Raw genomic sequence first — 19419 nt, 5'->3', positions numbered from 1 at the left:
AAAATAAAAGCATTTAATATGGGGTTTTCACATGAACACACAGAAAGGCAACAGTCTGAAACAGTACATACATAGCATATATAAATAAGGACAAAGATTAAAAATACTTTGGAAATGATAGACTCTGGGAACAGTTAGTGGCTGCTCTGGGAGGAATCATCCTTGTGAGTCATTGCACAGGGCAGACAAACGAGACACATCCAAGCATAACTAAAACTCCCCCTCTCCTGTGAGATAGCGTGAACATGCTGGGACTGTAAAAGCCAAGGGTCCTAGAGACAGAATCCGTCAGCCACCACCATCCTCAGCACAGGGAGGACAGCCCAGGGCACCGAACCCCTCCTGGGACTGCCCCCTCTGAAGACTGCACCCAGCCCTTTGGCAGGGAAGACATAAAGAACGCCAGGCTGACGCCCCATAGATAATTTTTCTTAGAGCTAAGCAAATCTCAGCTGTGCCAGAAACCAGAGTCCCTGAGCTATAAGCCATCAGTAAGGGGGAATCAGCGGAGAGCAGAGTTATGTTCCTCTCATCTACAGGGGAGCAGTGCATTTAGCCTTAGGAACAAGATTGCCTTGCCAAGCAGACACCAATCCAGACATACATGCCCGAGTAAGTGAGGGGCAACAGGGAGGGGAGGGATGGGATAAACAAATGCTTCACCCAGCAACCACCCCCAATACGAGTAAGAGCAGATGGAGGAGGATCAGACCCAGCTCCCCGTGCGCTGCCGCTCAACCTTTGGCTCTGCCTCATCTCTGTTCCGAGGCAAAGCCGAGATCCCCAGGTCTCTGCTGACAGCGGGCTGCAGGGGCAGGGTAGAAAAGTGCAGTCAGCAAAACACGCTGTGCCCTTCGGAGAAGAGCACTTAGACAGCTTCAGCCTCTGGAGGGAATGATTACAGACACATCCAAAAAGCACATACAACTACCACAGCAAACAGCCTCTGCCCTTCCTCACAGCATCCTCGCCTGCCCAGTCCCTGAGGAACCACAGCTCTTTCTTTGCTGCGACAGAGGCTCCTAACACCAGCAACTCCCAACTCACACATCTACAGCCCCACTACTCCCTACGTTTCCAAAGCAGCTCCTCCAATTTGGGGTCAGACTGGGGACAGGCACCCCCAATAAATTACCAGGAACATCCCTTTAGACAGAGCAGCATGAGGAACACAGCTTTGTATCTCAAAAAAAACCCAAAACAAAACAAAATAATAAAAAAAAAAAAAAAAACAAAAACCAAACCCCACAGTAAAAAAAAAGCCTGACAAATTCCAGTTAAGCTGCACAGGGCTCCGATGCCCTGTTTTGACAGCTCTACCCAGTCGGACTGAACTCCCTGCTCACATCCCGATATTCACACCTCCTGCCACCAGTTGTCTCAGAAAGCTGTCAAGGACAGAGCTCTAACTACTGCCAGCTGCTGGTTCTTAAAGATTAGAAGACAATTATAATTGGATTCCAGAGATTATTTGCTTCGCCGGGAAGGGCTGAGAAGTGTTTAGATGGGTTCCCCAGCTGATTAAATCTTTATTTCACAGTGGTGACCCTGTGTGTTTCCTACCCTGGTGTGCTTGCAGACAGGTACTTGGCAAGATTGGCTTATTGCAGCACTTTAGCTTAACAAGACAGCTGACACTGGCCAGCTGTGATGGAGGTTTATCCCGCATCTAGGTGGTTTCATCTCATTTCTGCAGCTCAGGCCAAAGAGCTGAACCCAGCTCCAGCCCTTTCCCCCATTTTAATGATTAACCAGGCAGTTGCCTGATCAGCCATCCAGATATCTTAAGCCAAAGCCTTTGGCACCGTTCGCAGCAGATCACAAATGGCCTCTCTCACCTCTCATGCTGTTCCTATGCTGCACACACAGCCACAAGACCGCCCACTCCAGACACCCCAGCTGCCAAAGCCCGAGCTGTCCTGCCCCAGACAGCCTTTGCCAGCCTCCTGCCCCGCTCAGCTTAGCACCCCCGGGGCAAACACAAGCCAGAGGCACTCTTTGCTCGCCAGGCAGAGATGTGCCATGGAAACACCAAGGTAGTGAGCAAGGACTGCCTCCAGCTCAAGCTGAAACAGAGAGATGAGTTTATTGGGGAAGCTGCTTTACGCTGGCCCCACTCGAAATGATGGCACCCAAACCCTCTCCACTTCTCCCAGGCCCATCCTGTGCTCTGTACCGTTTGTGCGCTCCAGCCCTTTGGGGACAGCAGGGCAAAATGGAACCCAGAGGAAGCAGAGGAGGGCATGGCTGCAGAGGAGGCCTGGAGGTGAGGTTAGCTATCGGGATGTGGGTGAAGGTTGGAGTCCATCGTTCTCACTGCTAACAGAAGGGAGGGAGCAAAAACAAGACAATGCGTTAAAAACTCAGAGCAGAAAAGCCAAAAAATACAACCTAGCAACATTGCAGAGAAAGCTGGGAGTGCAAATGGCACCGCAATGCAAAGGGCTCTCCTTGTAAGCAAGCACTCCAGCTCTTCCCAGAGCCAGCAGGTCAGACATGCTGCACACATTTTGGTTAGATAGTGGTTTGCCCCATAGTAGAATGAAATATAATTTATATACAGAAAGAAACAAGTCCCTGCAGTCTGTGCAAGGTCAGGTTTCAAGAGCGCTGCCGTGTTGGTGAGGGTTGCGGTGAGCCTGCAGCACTCCCCTCTCAGTGCAGCACAGTATTCACAGCTTGCGAGGCTGGGCGTTCCCCACCCATGCGTTGGTGCGAGGCCATTCAGAGGGATGACGAATCCTTGGAAAGCAGGTGGGTTCGCATGCGTCTACAGGATTCCTGGAGCAGAGAATTAGAGCAACTGAATGAATTGAAAAGACCTGGGAGTCCTGGTGGACAACAGGATGCCCATGAGCCAGCAATGTGGCCCTTGTGGCCAAGAAGGCCAATGGCATCCTGGGGGGCATCTGGAAGAGTGTGACCAGCAGGTGGAGGGAGGTCATCCTCCCCCTCTGCTCTGCCCTGGGGAGGCCCCATCTGGAGCACTGGGTCCAGTTCTGGGCTCCCCAGTTCAAGAAGGACAGGGAACTGCTGGAGAGGGGACAGCAGAGGGCTACAAAGATGATGAGGGGCCTGGAGCATCTCTCTGATGAGGAAAGGCTGAGGGACTTGGGTCTTTTTAGTCTGGAGAAGAGAAGACTGAGGGGGGATCTGATCAACGCCTATAAATACTGAAAGGGTGGGTGTCAGGAGGATGGGGCCAGTCTTTTTTCAGTGGTGCCCAGGGACAGGACAAGAGGGAACAGGCAAAAAGTTGTACATAAGAAGTTCCATCTAAAGATGAGGAGGAACTTCTATCCTGTGAGGGTGGCAGAGCACTGGAAGAGGCTGCCCAGAGAGGTGGTGGAGTCTCCTTCTCTGGAGACATTCAAAACCCACCTGGACACGTTCCTGGGCAACCTGCTCTGGGTGGACCTGCACTGGTAGGGGGGTTGGACTGGATGACCTCCAGAGGTCCCTTCCAACCCCATATCATTCTGCAATGCTTGAGACACAGAATGTCATGCAAGAAAAGGCTGATGTGCTGTCCTCCTCCTGCAAGGACTCCCTACTGGAGTCTGCCTCCCACACTTTTTCCCAAAGCAGGGCACTGGACACGAGGCAGTGAGCAGGCAGGGACAAACATGGCAGTTGGTCTTGGGCTGGACCAATTTCTTGTCCCAATGCCACCCTGACAGGCTGTTAGCACACCCCCATGATGCCATTTTCCCTCTGCCTCCTGTGCCAGCCACCTGCCCGTTCACAGGTAGAAGAGCCGTACACACCCGCTTGGGTGAAACCCTTCCAACCCAGCCTTCCAGTGTGCCAAGTGCCTGCAGCTGGGCATGGAGCAGGCTGCTGCAAGCCAGGGGACCACAGCTGTCACAGAGCCCTGCACGCATGCCATCACCTCTGCAGGTCTCAGAGCCCAGCAGGCCAGGTTCCCCACAGGAAGGAGAATGGGCACGTGTTTGTCTCACCTCTTTCCGGCCCTCCAAAGATTTCAGCTTCACTTGGGACACATGAGCTGGAGATCCACATTTCTGTAACTGGACAAGAGAGGGGAACAGGAATAGGGTTAGGGGATGGAGTGGCATCTACAGTCTTCCCTGGGAGCAGCCTGTACCACCAGAGAGCAGCTACCACCCAAATCCACTCTTGGTTTGTCTGGGGCATGGGACAGCCCTACCAGGCAGCAGGCTCTGGAAAACTTGTGGAGGAGCGTGGGAGAGAAAGAAGGGGGCACAAGCCAATGCCCCAGGGCAGAAAGACAGCCAGAGGGACAAGACTGGAGTGGAGGCCCCGTGCTGCCACCCCTGTCCCGATGCTGCCCTTGTCATCTGCTCTGCTCTCAAAACAGCTTCCTAAGACCTTATTTGATCATACAGGAGAAACTTGGAAACCTTCTCTTGGAAAGAGAACAGCGAGCAGTCCCCCAAGGATCGCCGAAATGAGTACCCAAGTTGCACTTAAACTCCCCCCACATGCTCCCCCACCAGCAGCTTCAGCGGCGCTGGGAGCAGCTCTTACCAGGTGGACATTCTCTTTGCTGACTCGCTCAGGCTCTGGTGTAGCATCCCTGCTCTTCCTCTCCAGGATAACCGGGGTTCCCAAAACTTTCCGCTGCCGTAAGAAGAGAGGGCTGTTGGCTAGTGCTTAGAGCACAAAGGGGAAAAGAAAAGGAAGGAGCAGGATGCATTGCTGGTAAGCACTTGAATGCTGGGAAAGAAAAAAGGAAGCCAAGCTGGGACAAAGATTGCAAAGCAGAACCACCTGAAATACCATGCCACTAGGCTGAGCCTGCCTGATCATAAAGGGTTTGGGAGCTGACCCGAGGCCTGGCCGGGAGCCCAGCCTGGCAGAAGCAGGAACGTGCTGCTGTAAGGCAGCCTCCGGTGTGCTAACACCTGCGCTAACAGGCTCGACTACACAACCTGCTCCCCATCGGTCCTCATCTCATCTCAGGCAGCAGCCAATCCTTCAGAAACATGCAGAGATCCTACAGACACGCATTTCATAGATAATTACACTTTAGAATAACAAGGCTTATTCTCACTGTGCTGCTTTTTCTGTCCTCAGTGGATCTGTGTTCTTTGGCAGCCAATACTTTGAACGGTCCCCAGCTTTGACGGCCTCATTCAAGCCAGGGCAAGGCAGAAGCAGAGAGCAAGATCAGAGTCTCACAGCAGAGAGCATGGGTCAGAGGCTGCCTTTACCTTAATGAGGCCGCTGAAAGAGCGCGAGCGGGTGCGTCGTGGTGCTGGGGATGTGGGTACATCAGAGCCAGGAGTGAGAGCTGTAGGATGCTTATTAAACTAGGAGGAAACAGGCGGGCAGTATGTTAACATGGTTACTGTACAGTTACACCCCTCCCTTGCTACTGCGTGCTGCTCTACCAACTGCCCACTGCCTAGACCGCAGCTTGGCTCCTTCACACCCCAAGAGGGAAGAGCAGCTCAGAGCTGCAGGGATTCATAGATTCATAGATTGGTCCAGGCCGGAAGGGACCTCCAAAGGTCATCTAGTCCGACCTCCCCGCAGTCAGCAGGGACACCTCCTACTAGACCAGGTTGCCCAGGGCCTCGTCGAGCTTCACCTTGAATATCTCAAGGGAAGGGGCCTCAACCACCTCCCTGGGCAACCTGTTCCAGTGTTCCACCACCCTCATGGTAAGGAATTTTTTCCTAATATCCAATCTAAATCTCCCCTTCTCCAGCTTAAAACCATTGCCCCTCGTCCTGTCACTGCAGGCCTTTGGAAACAGACCCTCCCCAGCCTTCCTGTAGCCCCCCTCAGGTACTGGAAGGCCGCTATGAGGTCTCCCCGGAGCCTCCTCTTCTCCAAGCTAAACAACCCCAGCTCCCTCAGCCTATCCTCATAGGAGAGGTGCTCCAGCCCCCTGATCATTTTGGTGGCCCTCCTCTGGACCCGCTCTATCAGGTCCATGTCCTTTCTATATTGAGGGCTCCAGACCTGCACACAGTGCTCCAGGTGAGGTCTCACCAGAGCAGAGTAAAGTGGCAGAATCACCTCTCTGGATCTGCTGGCAACACTTCTTTTGATGCAGCCCAGGATGTGATTGGCCTTTTGGGCTGCGAGAGCACATTGCCTGCTCATGTCCAGCTTCTCGTCCATCAGCACCCCCAAGTCCCTTTCCTCAGGGCTGCTTTCTAATACCTCATCCCCCAGGCTGTATTTATACTGAGGATTGTTTCTTCCCAGGTGCAGAATCCTGCACTTGCTTTTGTTGAACCTCATGAGGTTCATCTGGGCCCACCTCTCCAGCCTGTCCAGATCCCCCTGAATGACATCCCGTCCCTCCGGTGTATCGACAACACCACACAGCTTGGTGTCATCTGCAAACTTGCTGATGGTGCTCTCAATAAGAAAACAGAGGAGGGCCACATCTCCCACCCAGGATTACATGGAGCTCAGGTGTGAGGCTGCTTTGTGCTAGCTACCAGGTTAGCCAAAAGCACCAACTGTTGGAGCAGAAAGGGGTTTGGACAGGAGCTGGAGGCTGGCAGCCAAGACTGGTGCTGACCATGCTGCCCAGTCTCTCTGGAGCAGCAGGTTGGCTGGGAACGCTCACCGGACCAAGAGGAGACCAGTTTGTCCACTCCCCACAGGCAAGAGGGAACAGGACTTTTCCCTTTCTGAGGGAGGAAGCTCAACAAGGCCACGATCAATACTGAGGAACTGCTGGCTGGCAAGTCCTTGGCCTGGAAAACAGAGAGCTCGAAGCACAGGTTGGTGCAGCAAGCTCCACTGTCAGCCACATCCCGGATAGGCCTCCTCCTCCCCTGCCTTCTTACAGCTCTGCCTCTTACAAAGCCCACTCTCCCCAGCCTGCCCAGGACAAGGAGCAGCTCTCAAGCAGGCCCTGCCTTTAGCCCCGTGCCCAGGATTGTGCCCCAAAGATATCTTTTTCCTCCCCACACTACCTGCCGGATAAGCTTCTTCTTCTTTGCAGAGTCAGGCATATTGTGGACATGGCGGAAGAGCTCCTTCAGTGCCTCCTCCGTGCGCTGCTGGGTCTCCTCCTGATGGCAAGTGTCCAGCCGGCTTCGCTTCTGAGACTTGAGGGGCTGCAGCTCTTTGGAGCTAGGAGACGTCAGCAAATCCAGGTCGTCCTGGGAAAGTGGAGACAGCAGTCGTTTGCCATGCTTTAATCCAAATGAGCCACCCATCTGAGCCAGGCTGGGAAGAGTCTCGTGAGCTGCCTCAACCCCAGTGAATTCTGTGCTTTCCCTACCCCTCTGCAGCAGCACTGCACCAGCAGGCCCTGTGCCAGGAAGAGGTGACAGCAACACAAAGGTGACCCCATTGCTTCTTCCCTCCCCTCCCGGATGCCAGCTGCAGAAGCCCTTCCAGGCTTGAGAAGGGTCAGTGCAGCTCCTTTGCAATGCATCTTCCCTCTTCTGCATCTTCCCTTCTGCAGGGAATCATTTGCTGGCAAGGCACAGACAAACCTTGTCCCGGTGGCAGCAAGTAGCCTTTATCCCAGCCCCTTTTCCAAGCAGCCTGGCCACGGCAGCAGGCGCGTCTGTCTGTTTGGAAGGCAAACCCCATGAAGGAGCAGGTGCTGCATGTACTGGGCACAGGGAGCAGGTTTGCTGCTAAACAGGGACTGGTAGCTTTCCCTCTGCTTTTGATTAACAGATGCTTCAACTCTGCCCAATTTCCCTAATGCAGCCGCCTGCACTACCACACCATATGGTTCCCTCACTCCTGCTCTCTGACAGATCCTATTTCGTGACTTGGTTTGTTTTCAGCTTCCTTCACTCACAAGGACCCCTTCATAGTAACATCGCCTCTGCCCTTTCCTGGAGGGCAGGCGCAGCATTTGCTGGCCTTACCTTTGATGTATGCGCTCTGGATCCCAGATAGTGCAGCCTGGCACACTCTCGGATGTACGCTGGGGCCTGTGAGGATGAGCAGAGAAATGCCATGTGTACGTTTAGAATATTTGGCCCAGGGGCAAGAGTGGTCCCAGCAAGAGCTGCTCTTCAATCATACCACACAAGCCATTTCCATCAAGACTCATCCGGTTAGGGCAGACAATGGGATTTCATGTCCCCAGCGCAGTCCCTGTTCATAGTTTCCCTTTGACGCAGGCAACCAGCACAAGTGGAACACAGAGTAAGAGCAAGATTCCACGGGAACTTTTTCTGAGCAATTCCCCCAGCTCTGAGCTGACCAAACAGGGGCCTGACAAAGAGGGCAGGAAGGGAACCTTCTGTGGGAGCACTCTTTGCAGAGAGCAGATGCCTACAGCCACCAGGAAGGCCCTGCGAAGTCAAGAGACCGCCTGTTGCAGAAACACTTTCTTGGGAAAACTTGCAGACAGCCCCACACACCCGAGAGCACCCCACTCTGAGCTAGACAGAAGCCCAAGACTGCAGGCTGTGCTTGTAACCGCCGTGCGTTGTTTACAACTTGCAGAGAAGTTCACAACAAAATGACCCGCCGTATAAGGTATTCAGCTCTTGGCAGTACTCATCCAGGACAAGCCCCTTCAGTTTCCTTACCCTGCCGGAACTCGAGGGCAGCCTGGTGGCTACCTGCCCCAAGGAGCCAGGTTTCCCAGGCGGGCAGTGGGTCCTGGGTGCCCAGCAGAGGGTGGTGTTACACTGCACCGTGCTTCTCCTGACCTGCCCAGGCAAAGCCACCTCCAGGCTGCCTTCCTCCTCCTGGGCCACCTGCCCAGCAAAGACCTCCTCCCTAGTCACTAAAGGAACAGTTTCTTGTAGAAATCCTCCTTCTCCTACCGCAGAAGAGAGCACCCAGAATACACACTGGAAACCTGGGAGCTGTCTGGACAAGAGGCATCCAGTCTCCTGCGGAAGGGGCAGGGAGAGCAAGACCACAAAGTGCACTTACCTTGAAGAGTTTCTGAGAGTGTTTGATCATGAAGGTCACTCCATTGTTTAGCTTCGTGATGTTATCCTGAAGGTCATTTGCTGTCACCTGGCAAAGGGACACAGCCAAAGGGGCAATGGTTAGGAAGGGAGGAGGAAGGGTCTCTGCTGCCCATCCCGTCTCTGGGACACAGAGACACACAGTGCCTCAGCTGGAGACCTGATCTGAGGAGACAGGCAGGCAGGGCTCACAGCACACCAACAAGCAGAGCTCACAGTCAAAGCTGCTCTGAGAAAAGGACAACCAGACAACTCTGGGTCCAAACAGTTCATCAGCTGCACAAGTAACCTTGCAGAAAGACCTGCAAGGTTTGTCTGGTGTCGTGATTCTTAAAAGAAGTTGGACTGTGCTGCGCTTTCAATTTTACTGAAAAAAGATGAAGCATCAGTTGCAAATGAGACCAACGGCAGGTCTGGACTGAACACTAGGACCGAGTCCTGCCAGGAAGCTCCACCTCACCATCCCAGCCTCCAACCTCACATCACAGTATCAATACTTAGTCTTCCCATCTCGGTTCTTCCGCTGCTGGCCTGCCAGCCCGCTGCTTTCTGCCTTGCAATATCCCACCCGCAGATACTGAGGCATCGCTCACATTTCTGGGCCAGAGGATGTGGGGTGCAAACATGAGGGCAAGATTGTGGGCAGACATCTTGTTCTTGTCCTGCTTCTTGGCGGTCTGGTAGAGTAAGTCCAGCAGCAGTTTGAGCAGACTGCGGTTGGGCGCAGGGAGGATCAAAAACAGCAGCTGGAGGGCTTCAATTTGACGCTCTTTGTCTGGAGTGCTGGTCTTATTCCCCTTCTCATCAAACAGCGTCAAGTCTGCCAAATCACAAGGCAGAACGTGAACATACATGATCTTCCCTAACAGCAGCCTACTGCAACCAGTTACCCTGCCGTCTCCATACGGAGATCTCCTCCAAACTCCTGCATAGTTCCTGACCCTTCGTCTCCCTCCCACCAGCTCCCCGACTCCCCAACTGATGCGTTAATCTGTGGTTCTCCTCCCACAGGACAACACAGAGTTGTGATGGGCTGAAGGCAAGACGGAGGAAGTTCACGTAAGGTAGTTTAATAACAGTTATTAACTACATAGAAACCACACCTCAGCTCAGGAGACCCCCCAGGCTTAAAACAGATGGACACCCAGGTTACCCTGCCTTTAAGTATTACACTTCTGCAGCCCAGCGTGCAGCTTTGTAGCATTACCAGCTTTCTGAGAGACTGGCTCCCTTCCTTCTGCTCATCACTGCCTCTTGTTGCTCACTCACCTGCAATTTTGAGGTGGGCATGGAAGTGCTTGTGTGTCAGCAGTGGCTCTGGTAATTCACCCAGGAACATCTTAAGCAGGGTGGCCACATCATTGGAATGAAACTCTCCGGAGTCCAGGTCAATATCTGTACCACTGTTTAAAGCATCCTTTAGGATCTGTTGCCTGATGCTGTTGCCTGGCACCCGAAACAAGCCTTCTGCTCTTAGATCTGCTCGGCAGAGGGAAGAAAAAAGGCCACTGATTAATCAGAGGCTGATTCCCATCTTCTTAGTAAGGAAGTTCCCTCCCCTTTCCGGAGCTTGACAGCAAACCTCAGTGAGCTGCACTGCGAGACATGACTTCAAGCTGGCTCCCATCAGTAGAAAAAGTCCATGCACAGAGGGAAAGAGATTAACATATCTGGTAGGCAGTTCTGGGGAACAGTTGCCTAGTCCAGCCCCAAACTCCTGTTGCTGGAGAGCTCAGAGCTTTTCACTTTCTCTGCACCAGAGACCTCAGGTGGGCCAGAAAGACACCCCTTGGGACAGGAGGGCAGAAAGACAGAGGTACTTACTTTTGTGCAGATACTCGATTAGCTGAGAGACCTGCGCAATGCCTTCTTCTGTCAGTGGTGAGCCAAACACCACGCCTTTCTCTGCAGAACAGAAGATAACGTGTTCAGGCAGCTCAGACCCCAACAGCCAGAGGCAAGTGATCCAAAGAACAGGATCTCAGCACGCAAAGACCAGTGCCCCAAAACGCTAAGGGTGCAGGTCACAAGGACCCCCACAGATGTGAAATATCACAAGCACTCCCAAATAAGTCGCTGCATCTCACCATGCTGTACTTACAACGGCTTCATCATCCTGCTTCTTACCTCAGCTTAATTACAGTTTTTATAGAATCATAGAATGGTTAGAGTTGGAAGGGACCTTAAAGATCATCGAGTTCCAACCCCCCTGCCCTGGGCAGGGACACCTCCGCTAGAGCAGGTTGCTCAAAGCCCCATCCAGCCTGGCCTTAAACACTTCCAGGGATGGGGCATCCACAGCTTCCCTGGGCAATCTGTTCCAGTGCTTCACCACCCTCACAGGAAAGAATTTCCTCCTAATATCTAATCTAAATCTCCCCTCTTCCTATTTAAAACCATTACCCCTTGTCCTGTCGCTACACTTCCTGACAAAGAGTCCCTCTCCGGCTCTCCTGTAGGCTCCCTTCAGATATTGGAAGGCTGCTATGAGGTCTCCCCGGAGCCTTCTCTTCTCCAGGCTGAACACCCCCAGCTCTCTCAGCCTGTCAGCTAAAGCAAACATTCTCTAGCTCCTGAAAAGAAAACAACACCAGAACAGAGGCTTCAGTTTTAAAGGGCATGCCATCTGCAAGCCTGGACCTTACGGAAACAGCAAAGTGGGAAAAGCAGATGTGATAGCCTGGACTACCCAGCTGCCACATTTGCACATTCCACACCTGGGATGGAATGTCCAGATTAATCCTCACTATGGCCTGACATGGAGAGGAGCAGAAGGAAGATGTGCAGCTATGAGACTTACAGGAGAGGGAAACAAGCACTAGTGGGGAGAGCAGACATGATCCAACCGGCTCATGCTGTCCCCCCTTTCAGGGATGGGTAATCCCTGGAATTCCCTAATTCCAGTGAATCTCTCTTCCATGCCAGCTGCCTTGGCCTGAGCACAATAAAGTATGAAAGCTGAACAAGGAAGAGCTAGAAAAAAAGAAGAGTGGCAAAGAAAGGAGCTGGGCCCTTCTCCATATGGAGCACTGACAGCTCCTCTCACTCCTGGAGTTTGCTTTCATCTCATGGGGCTGTTACAGATCAGGCATGAGCTGCCAGCTCCAGAACTCCATTCAGCACAGGCTACAGCCCCAGAAGAAGATATAAGCACCTGAGCTGAGATCCTTGCATGGAAGGAAGCATTAGATGAGAAGCCCATTTAACTGAAAGGCACTTGTTGAACCAATGCAGAAAACTGTTCTTGTTCAGAGAGGGAATTCCCAGGTAAGAGAGTGGTTGTCCAGCAGGACGGTATTTTCTAATAAATGGAATCTTGCTGGTGAGTGGCTTTTCCATCAGACACATGCAGCCAGCAAGCTCTGTCCCTCAGAAAGCTAAGGCAACTCCCAGGGGCTTCACTGACAACAATCCAGAGCAGTGGATGAATGCATGTTTTCACTGCAGCTAGAGACAAGATGCTGGATAGACCGTACCACAACACGCTGACTGGGACTGAGAACTGGAACCAAGTAGGGAGCTGGTTTGCCCTGCTCTTGCACTTAGGCTTCAAAGAGCCAACAGATTTAAGAAAAGAATATTCCTCTCTTCTCCATGAGCAGATTGCCAGGAGCATGGGGCCACTTCTGAGGTCAAGCTGGGCATTCGCACCCCAGCTGTCTGTGGCTGAAGGTTTCCCTCCTTATTGTTATAGCCGACAGCCCAGCAATCCAAGCCGTGCATTGGCTGGTCTGATAAAAGTTATCTCCCCAACAAGCTTTCTCTTGCCTTTTTTTTTTTTCCCCTCATAGCACATTTTGATTTTACAAGCTTTTGGTCTGTTGTACTACAGATCTTACTGCTCTGTGGTGTTGATTCTCACAGCATGTGGGAAAGACCTGGTTAACCCTGTGCAGTTCTCTAGCAGCCTTCCCATGCAACTAAATTTATTCCGCCTGAAGAATGTTCCGCTTTCTTCCAGGACTTCTGAAATATATGGTAAGCCACCAGGAACTCCAGCTTCCCGTTAAATCAAGAACTTTCTGACCTCCCTCTGATAAAGCGTGTGCTTCAGTCTTGCAGAAGAAAGGAGGGCAATGTGACCTCTTGATCCACACGTAAGATCTGAAAGGCTTGAGTGGAAAAGGAGAGAACAGTTGGCAAAAGATTCTTGTCCTTGAAGAAAACTAAACTCATTAGACATTCAACAGATAGAATCAGTAGTGGCCAGGAAGGGAAGAGGAAAATACATCTTGAGACATGCAGGGCCTGACAAATTCGATTTACTTTTGAAGTCAGAAGTTGATATCTGAATGAGAATTTGATTCTCAAAGAAACTCAAAAGAAGCGTCTGGAGAATGGATGCTGAGTTACGAAGGCTTAGATGTTATTGTACAATTGCTTCTGAAACTAAGCAGCAGCATGAGATTGAGTTTCCTGATGCTCAAAGGAGTTGTAAGTATTTGCAGTTCGATCAGCTCTCGGCTCTATGGTCCTTGGCCTCTGGCTTTGAAGAAATAAAACCTGTTTGTTCTAGCTGGTCTATAACATAAAGAAAAACAAATGATGGCTCCAAGATGAAACACGCAGTACATGAAACTGATTTTCTCTGTAGGCACAAACTACTTTTTCTCAGAGTTTGGCCAAGGAGTTCACAGACAGTGCCTGTCAATGCAGGGAGACACTGCCATTGCAGCCTGGGAGTGCAGCCAGCAGACTTGGAAACATCTGCTAGCTGTAGCTGTAGTGAGACACATGGCCATGGAGAAGTCTGAATGGGGGAAGGCAGAGCCCTTGGGGAAGAGAGCTTGCAGGAGACGTCAGGTCTGATAAGAGCAGTGCTCCAGCAGAGTACAGATAATTAAAAAAAAAAAAAACCCAAGCCAGAGAAGGCTCACAAGCCCCTGCTAGAAGGTTTTGACAAGAAGAGGGAAGTTTCCAAACATGCTAGGAAAATGCTTTCAACTTGGTTACTCACTCGCTTCTGTTTGCCAAGTGGCAAGTGTCTGAATTTAAGGTGTCCTGCTACTCTCCTGGAAGAGGCACAGCCTAACCGCAGTTTGGGGGCAGTGTGAAGACCTGTTATTATGGACCAGCAAGGTAAGTCATGGCAATATTGATTAATTCTCACCTAAGGAAGCCGAAGGACTTGATTTGCAGTACTTTCTTTTCCCTTGCAGTGCTGTCCAGCCCAGGGTGAGTGTATCTACCAGGGTTTCCACTGGATAGAGCCAGGAGTGGAGGGCTGAAGCCAGCAGCAGACAATTCAGTCTGAGCAGTGGGGCTGCAGAGCTTGTCCTTACGGAACACAATGGAGGAATAGGTTTGGCAGAATCAAAAATACTTAGAGAAACTGTATAAAAGTTGAAGATGAAAAAAGCTGTATTCGGACATAGCGATAGCTCCCTTCTCAGAGATAAACACCATAGCGGAATTGCTCAAAGGAAGGGGAAGACTAATTAGAAGTGTTCAACCTCAGGCTGCCAACATCTGAAGGCAGCTACCCACAGCTTCTCTGCCAGCAGAGCCAGTCTAGCTAGGAAACCAGAGCTGACGAGGGATGTGAGAGGTGCCCAGATGGAAGCAGTTTCTGTCTAGATAAGTGAAAAGGTTTAACTGAACTTTTCAGGAGAACCAGGCTCCCCTTGAATGTGGGCAGAGGTGGGAGAAGGCAAACATATATCTAGAACAGCCTTTTGGTTACAAGAAAACAGTGGTAAATACCAGCCAGTGAAGAGGAGAGGATCTGAAGACAACTGTGTTCGAAAGCGTATCTCAGACTTCTGAGAAGGGGCCTGGGGCTAGTGTTTCATAACCAAGACAGCTGAACTTGAAAGAGAAGATAAAAATTGTCAGTTTACTGGAAGAAAACTCCAGCTGAATGTTTGTCTCAGAGAAAAAGAGAAATATGTCATCTCCCAGCTTTGCATCTGGGCTTGGTCAGAGTCAGCCTGCAGAGCTTTGTCACTGACTCACTGGATCGGGATGCGGATCAGAGCGGCACTGGCATGCGGATGGACGATGTTTACAGATTTCTGAGCTGCACAGACAAGACCTTCCAGAAAGCTGGGACAACAGCTGAAGGAGACAGGGGACACTGACTGAAATCAATGGCCTGGAAAACCTGGGCATTATTGTTCTTCATGGAACTTGACGCTCTCAGCCTTTACTGATAGTCCATTGCTAAGGAAAACGGAGTATGGACTACCATGGACACAAACAAGCAGAGAGACAAGGACACCTTGGTGTGTACTGGAAGAACCTGCAGCTTGTTCAGGCACCCCTCTCCAGCTCAGCGCTACCCACAGAGCCAGACCAGAAACACCCAGGGACCAAAGCTGTGTCTCTGGTTTGTGCTGCACTGAGCACAGCGAGCAGCAGACCCACCAAGGCCAACCTGACATAAACCACAGCAATAACCTCCAGAAGCAGGGTACTGTAGAAGTGGCAGGGCATTTCCTGGATGAACCTCCTGGCCTCTGTTTTGCTCCTTTCTAGAGCTGGCATCCCCAGAGATTACAAACCTACAGTATTATTATTATTGGAGTACTGTGTCCAGCTCTGGAGTCCTCAGCACAGGAAGGACATGGACCTGTTGGAATGGGTCCAGCGGAGGGCCACAAAAATGCTCCGAGGGCTGGAGCACCTCTGCTGTGAAGACAGGCTGAGAGAGGTGGGGTTGTTCAGCCTGGAGAAGAGAAGGCTCTGGGGAGACCTTATAACGGCCTTCCAGTACCTGAAGGGGCTACAGGAGAGATGGGGAGGGACTCTTGATCAGGGAGTGGAGCCATAGGACAAGGGGTAATGGTTTTAAATTGAAAGAGGGGAGATTTAGATTAGATACTAGAAAGAAATTCTTTGCTGTGAGGGTGATGAGACCCTGGCCCAGGTTGCCCAGAGAAGTTGTGGCTGCCCCATCCCTGGAAGTGTTCAAGGCCAGGCTGGATGGGGCTTTGAGCAACCTGGTCTGGTGGGAGGTGTCCCTGCCCAGGGCAGGGGGGGTGGAACTCGATGATCTTTAAGGTCTCTTCCAACTCTAACCGTTCTATGAATTCTATGATTAAGCATTCAGCACAAGCTCAAAACAACAGGTCTACACTGAAAGTTTTGTAAACTATGTGTAACAGATGATGACAGTCAGCACCACCCTAAAGGTGGACACCAGACCTCGTGCCATACTCACCCTTGCGCTTCAGAGACATCAGAGAACGAAAAAATCCAGCGGCTGTGCCGTTTGCCCCAGGCAGCTTTGGGTCCTCCTCTCCCATTAGCTGGGCCAGCTCTGCCCCAGGCAAGTCAATGAGCCTGGTGATGTTGCTGACTACCAGCTCTGTGAACACCTCTGGTTTTTCATGGCGTAGCTTTTCCACAAAGAAGTCAGGATTGAAGATGATGGGTTGGCTGCGGAGGGAGGAGTCATTGCAAATGACAAAATTGCAGATGGCATCTCTGGAAAAAAAGGGAAGGAGAAAAAAAAAAAAAATAGCGTAACTCCTCATTGCTTTGTTTTTTAGAGCCAGCTGGTCTGCCCTGAAGGAGACATCTGCTGACACAGGAGCTACCAGTCTACACCATCAGCACTGTCTGTCTGCAGTGGGTGTTCAGCACAGCGCAGTTACATTTCCCTTCGGAGGAAAAACATTTCTGGCCTGTTTGTACAACACAGCCCCAGACTAGCACTCTGTAACGTGATGGTAACATATGCAACACATGACAACACCCAACTAAAACCTTCACTATATCTACATCCTACTAGCTCAGGCAGCTATGACATCCAATATTTTACATTAACTTACCACTCTCAGTCATAAATAAGTTTGGTTCTGTCTCCTTTCCTCCCCAGAAATTCAATCCCCATGACCTGAAAGTCTAAAACCCAATCTTTTACACTCATCAGTTCCCATTGCTGTTGCATCACCACCTTCCTATCAACAAATAGAAAGTTTCAGTGTCCTGGGACTTTGTTTTTAAGATCATAAGGGTGCAACACCACCGACCTGCAGTTCTGCTGGGGATGCGGTCAAACGCTCACAGGCGACAAGCCACCAGCTCTTGGTCACTGCTCTCTGCCAGCCACGATGACTGCCCAGCTATGCAGTCTGAGTCTGGAGTGAGTGTGAACCCACCAGTAATAGCACAAGCCACGCAAGACCAGTCCTTGAGGAACTGTTAGTAAACTTCCTCCTAATATATTTCTTTTTGGCTCATCCAGTTCTCGCCTCTTCCTCAGGCTGCCCCTTTATCCGACCTCCCTATTCTCTGCTGACACCTACTTTCTCCATTTCACAGCTTCTCCTGTGGCATGGGAAAAGGGATGCATCTGAGACACTGCTCTGCTATGGGTTATTTATGACAGATACTTAGCCCTATCAGAGGTTAGGTAAGCTACATTTACCATGTCTAAAATCAAAATAAAGAGTTATCAAAGAGAGAACTCAGGTTAATCAGTGCACTTAATGCTCATACTTAAAGCTTATCCCAGTTTCCATTTACCTCTAGGTCTTCCATTACCATCTTCCCACCACTGTTTCAAAGAAGCTTCTGAAGTCAAGCCCACAGGCTACAGTTGCCTAGCTTGCTTCTCCTGCCTCTCTTTTACTTAAATGTGAGGATTAGTGTCATTATTCCCCAGTCACAAGTTACTGCCCGATGTCACACTCAGCTCAGAAGAGCTGGCCCAGCCCTGTGAGTTGGTGTGCCAGTTCTTCCAGGGCTCTGGCTGGAGGCTGCCTACCCACCCAGCTTGCACACACTGCGTGCTTTCACCGCCTGACATTCCCCAGTCCTTTCATCATTCTGGAACTCGTAGATAATACTTTCCTTCCCACTGTTTCAACACCCCTCCTCAGCTGTGAGCTCCCACTGAACTCCGTTTCCCAACAGCAGCTGCCAAGCGGGCAGGTAACAGAAACGCTGTGCTCCTGCATCAGGGATGGCGTCAGTCCCTTCCGTGCGTGGTGGCACCCGGGGGGAAGCACGCTCATCACCTCCAAGGCCACCAAAGGCTTTCCCTCCAAAGCAGGCTCTCCCACGGAAGACCAGAGCACCTTCCTCTTGTCCTCTCGGCTGAGGAGTGGAGGCCACGTCACCGTGTTGGGACCACGCTGGGCATCCATCGGGTCAAGAAACAGAGAGCTTCACCTACTAGTTCAGAGATCTGAGCAACTTATTGTTCTGATGTGAAGCAACAGCAGCTAAGGAAGGGGAGGATATCAAAGCACATACTGGCAAGTCGCCCAACTCCAGCCCACCTCCATGCAGGATCTGTGAACCCAACAGTTATCCCAGATACTGCCGTACATCTTTGACCTGAAAGACCACCTTGGCGTGATTTCCAGGACGCGTGATCAGAGTTAAGAGAATGAAAGCTGGCACTCAGACTACACAAGGAGAAAGATTCTTGCGGAAGTCAGAGGAAACCAGGCTCTCGGCAACACCCGCATCGTGAGAATCCGTACAAACCCCCTCTCCCCTTGCCACTGCTCTCCACGGATGTCAAAGACTTCTCCAAGAGGATGGAGAGGAGGAAGGTCTGCAACGCAGACTGCAAGGCAATCTGCCAGGCCATCTAAAATTTTAGAAAGCTCTTAAAGGCTCCCAGCTGCATGGCTCAGAGTGGCCTAGCGAGCATGCCACTGACTCCAAATGGGGGCCACATTTTCCCGCGTACCTCCCAGTCGGATTTTCAGCAGTTTGTTATCTGCAATAAATCAAGCCCGAAACGCCACAGCTCAGCATCAGCCGCCAAAAAAGCAACTGCCAATCGATCTGATCATATTCGCATCGCATTGCAGAGGGCTACAATGCACAAACAGAGCGCCAGCTCTGCCCATAATGTGGAGCAAGCCCTTTGCCTGAAACCCATGACAACTGATTCGGTGGCAATACAGATCCTGAGAAGGGTTAATAGCAAGTGTATGGGCCCAGTGACCCTGCCTGCAATGATCCGTGCGCTGTTATTCACTCACTAGCAGTTTTGTTTCCCCACAGAGAAGATATGCAAATACTTTGCAGCAGTTACATCAAGCATCACAGATTATCTGCTCCCTCTGACAATTAGATATCTAGATTCAGAGAAAGAAAATTAAACAATTTCATCAACTAGAACTGACTGACGTGACTTCTCTGCACAGCCAGCCTTACAAGTTGCACAAAGTTTAACAACATTTAATGCAAAAGTAAATAGAAAAAAAGTAAATTTCTTACATGAGTGCTGAGAGCTTTTGGAGAGGCATTAGGAAGCAGAGACAGGGAAAAGAACTTGCTCCTTGTTTCCAGCAACAAAAGAAACCTGCCTGTCCCAGCACAGCCTATGCAAATTCCACGCATGCTACGAGACACAAGGGCGCATTATTGGGTCTGAAAGGCCCCCTTGGCACACACTGGGCATCAGCCTTCACACAGAGACAAAACAGAAAAGAAAAGCTGGACAAATTGATTCATGTCTCTTGCCAAAGGCTGCGTAGCTGGAGTTTAACGGCAAATAATTCCTACATAGAAACCGGGGTTTTGAATTAGGACCAGCGTTGTATTAAGT

The 19419-nt window shown here is 51.0% G+C and overlaps 1 protein-coding gene across 1 annotated transcript; it reads right to left on the bottom strand.

Annotated features, from left to right (window-relative positions):
• Positions 1-19117, bottom strand: ARHGAP19 (Rho GTPase activating protein 19). The gene is made up of 12 exons (XM_074159075.1): positions 19089-19117; positions 16066-16331; positions 10728-10808; positions 10173-10382; positions 9497-9723; positions 8866-8952; positions 7842-7907; positions 6927-7115; positions 5199-5297; positions 4513-4605; positions 3963-4031; positions 1-2781 (listed from the first exon to the last, which is right to left on the bottom strand). The coding sequence occupies exons 1-12, from the start codon at positions 19115-19117 to the stop codon at positions 2725-2727; spliced, it is 1473 nt and encodes a 490-aa protein (XP_074015176.1). The 3' UTR covers positions 1-2724.
• Between the last annotated feature and the right edge of the window lie 302 nt (positions 19118-19419).

This window comes from Numenius arquata, chromosome 15 (assembly GCF_964106895.1).
Source record: "Numenius arquata chromosome 15, bNumArq3.hap1.1, whole genome shotgun sequence".
Classification (NCBI taxonomy): domain Eukaryota; kingdom Metazoa; phylum Chordata; class Aves; order Charadriiformes; family Scolopacidae; genus Numenius; species Numenius arquata.
The sequence above is the reverse complement of the archived record's forward strand: the minus strand, read 5'-3'. Positions and strand labels throughout refer to the sequence as shown.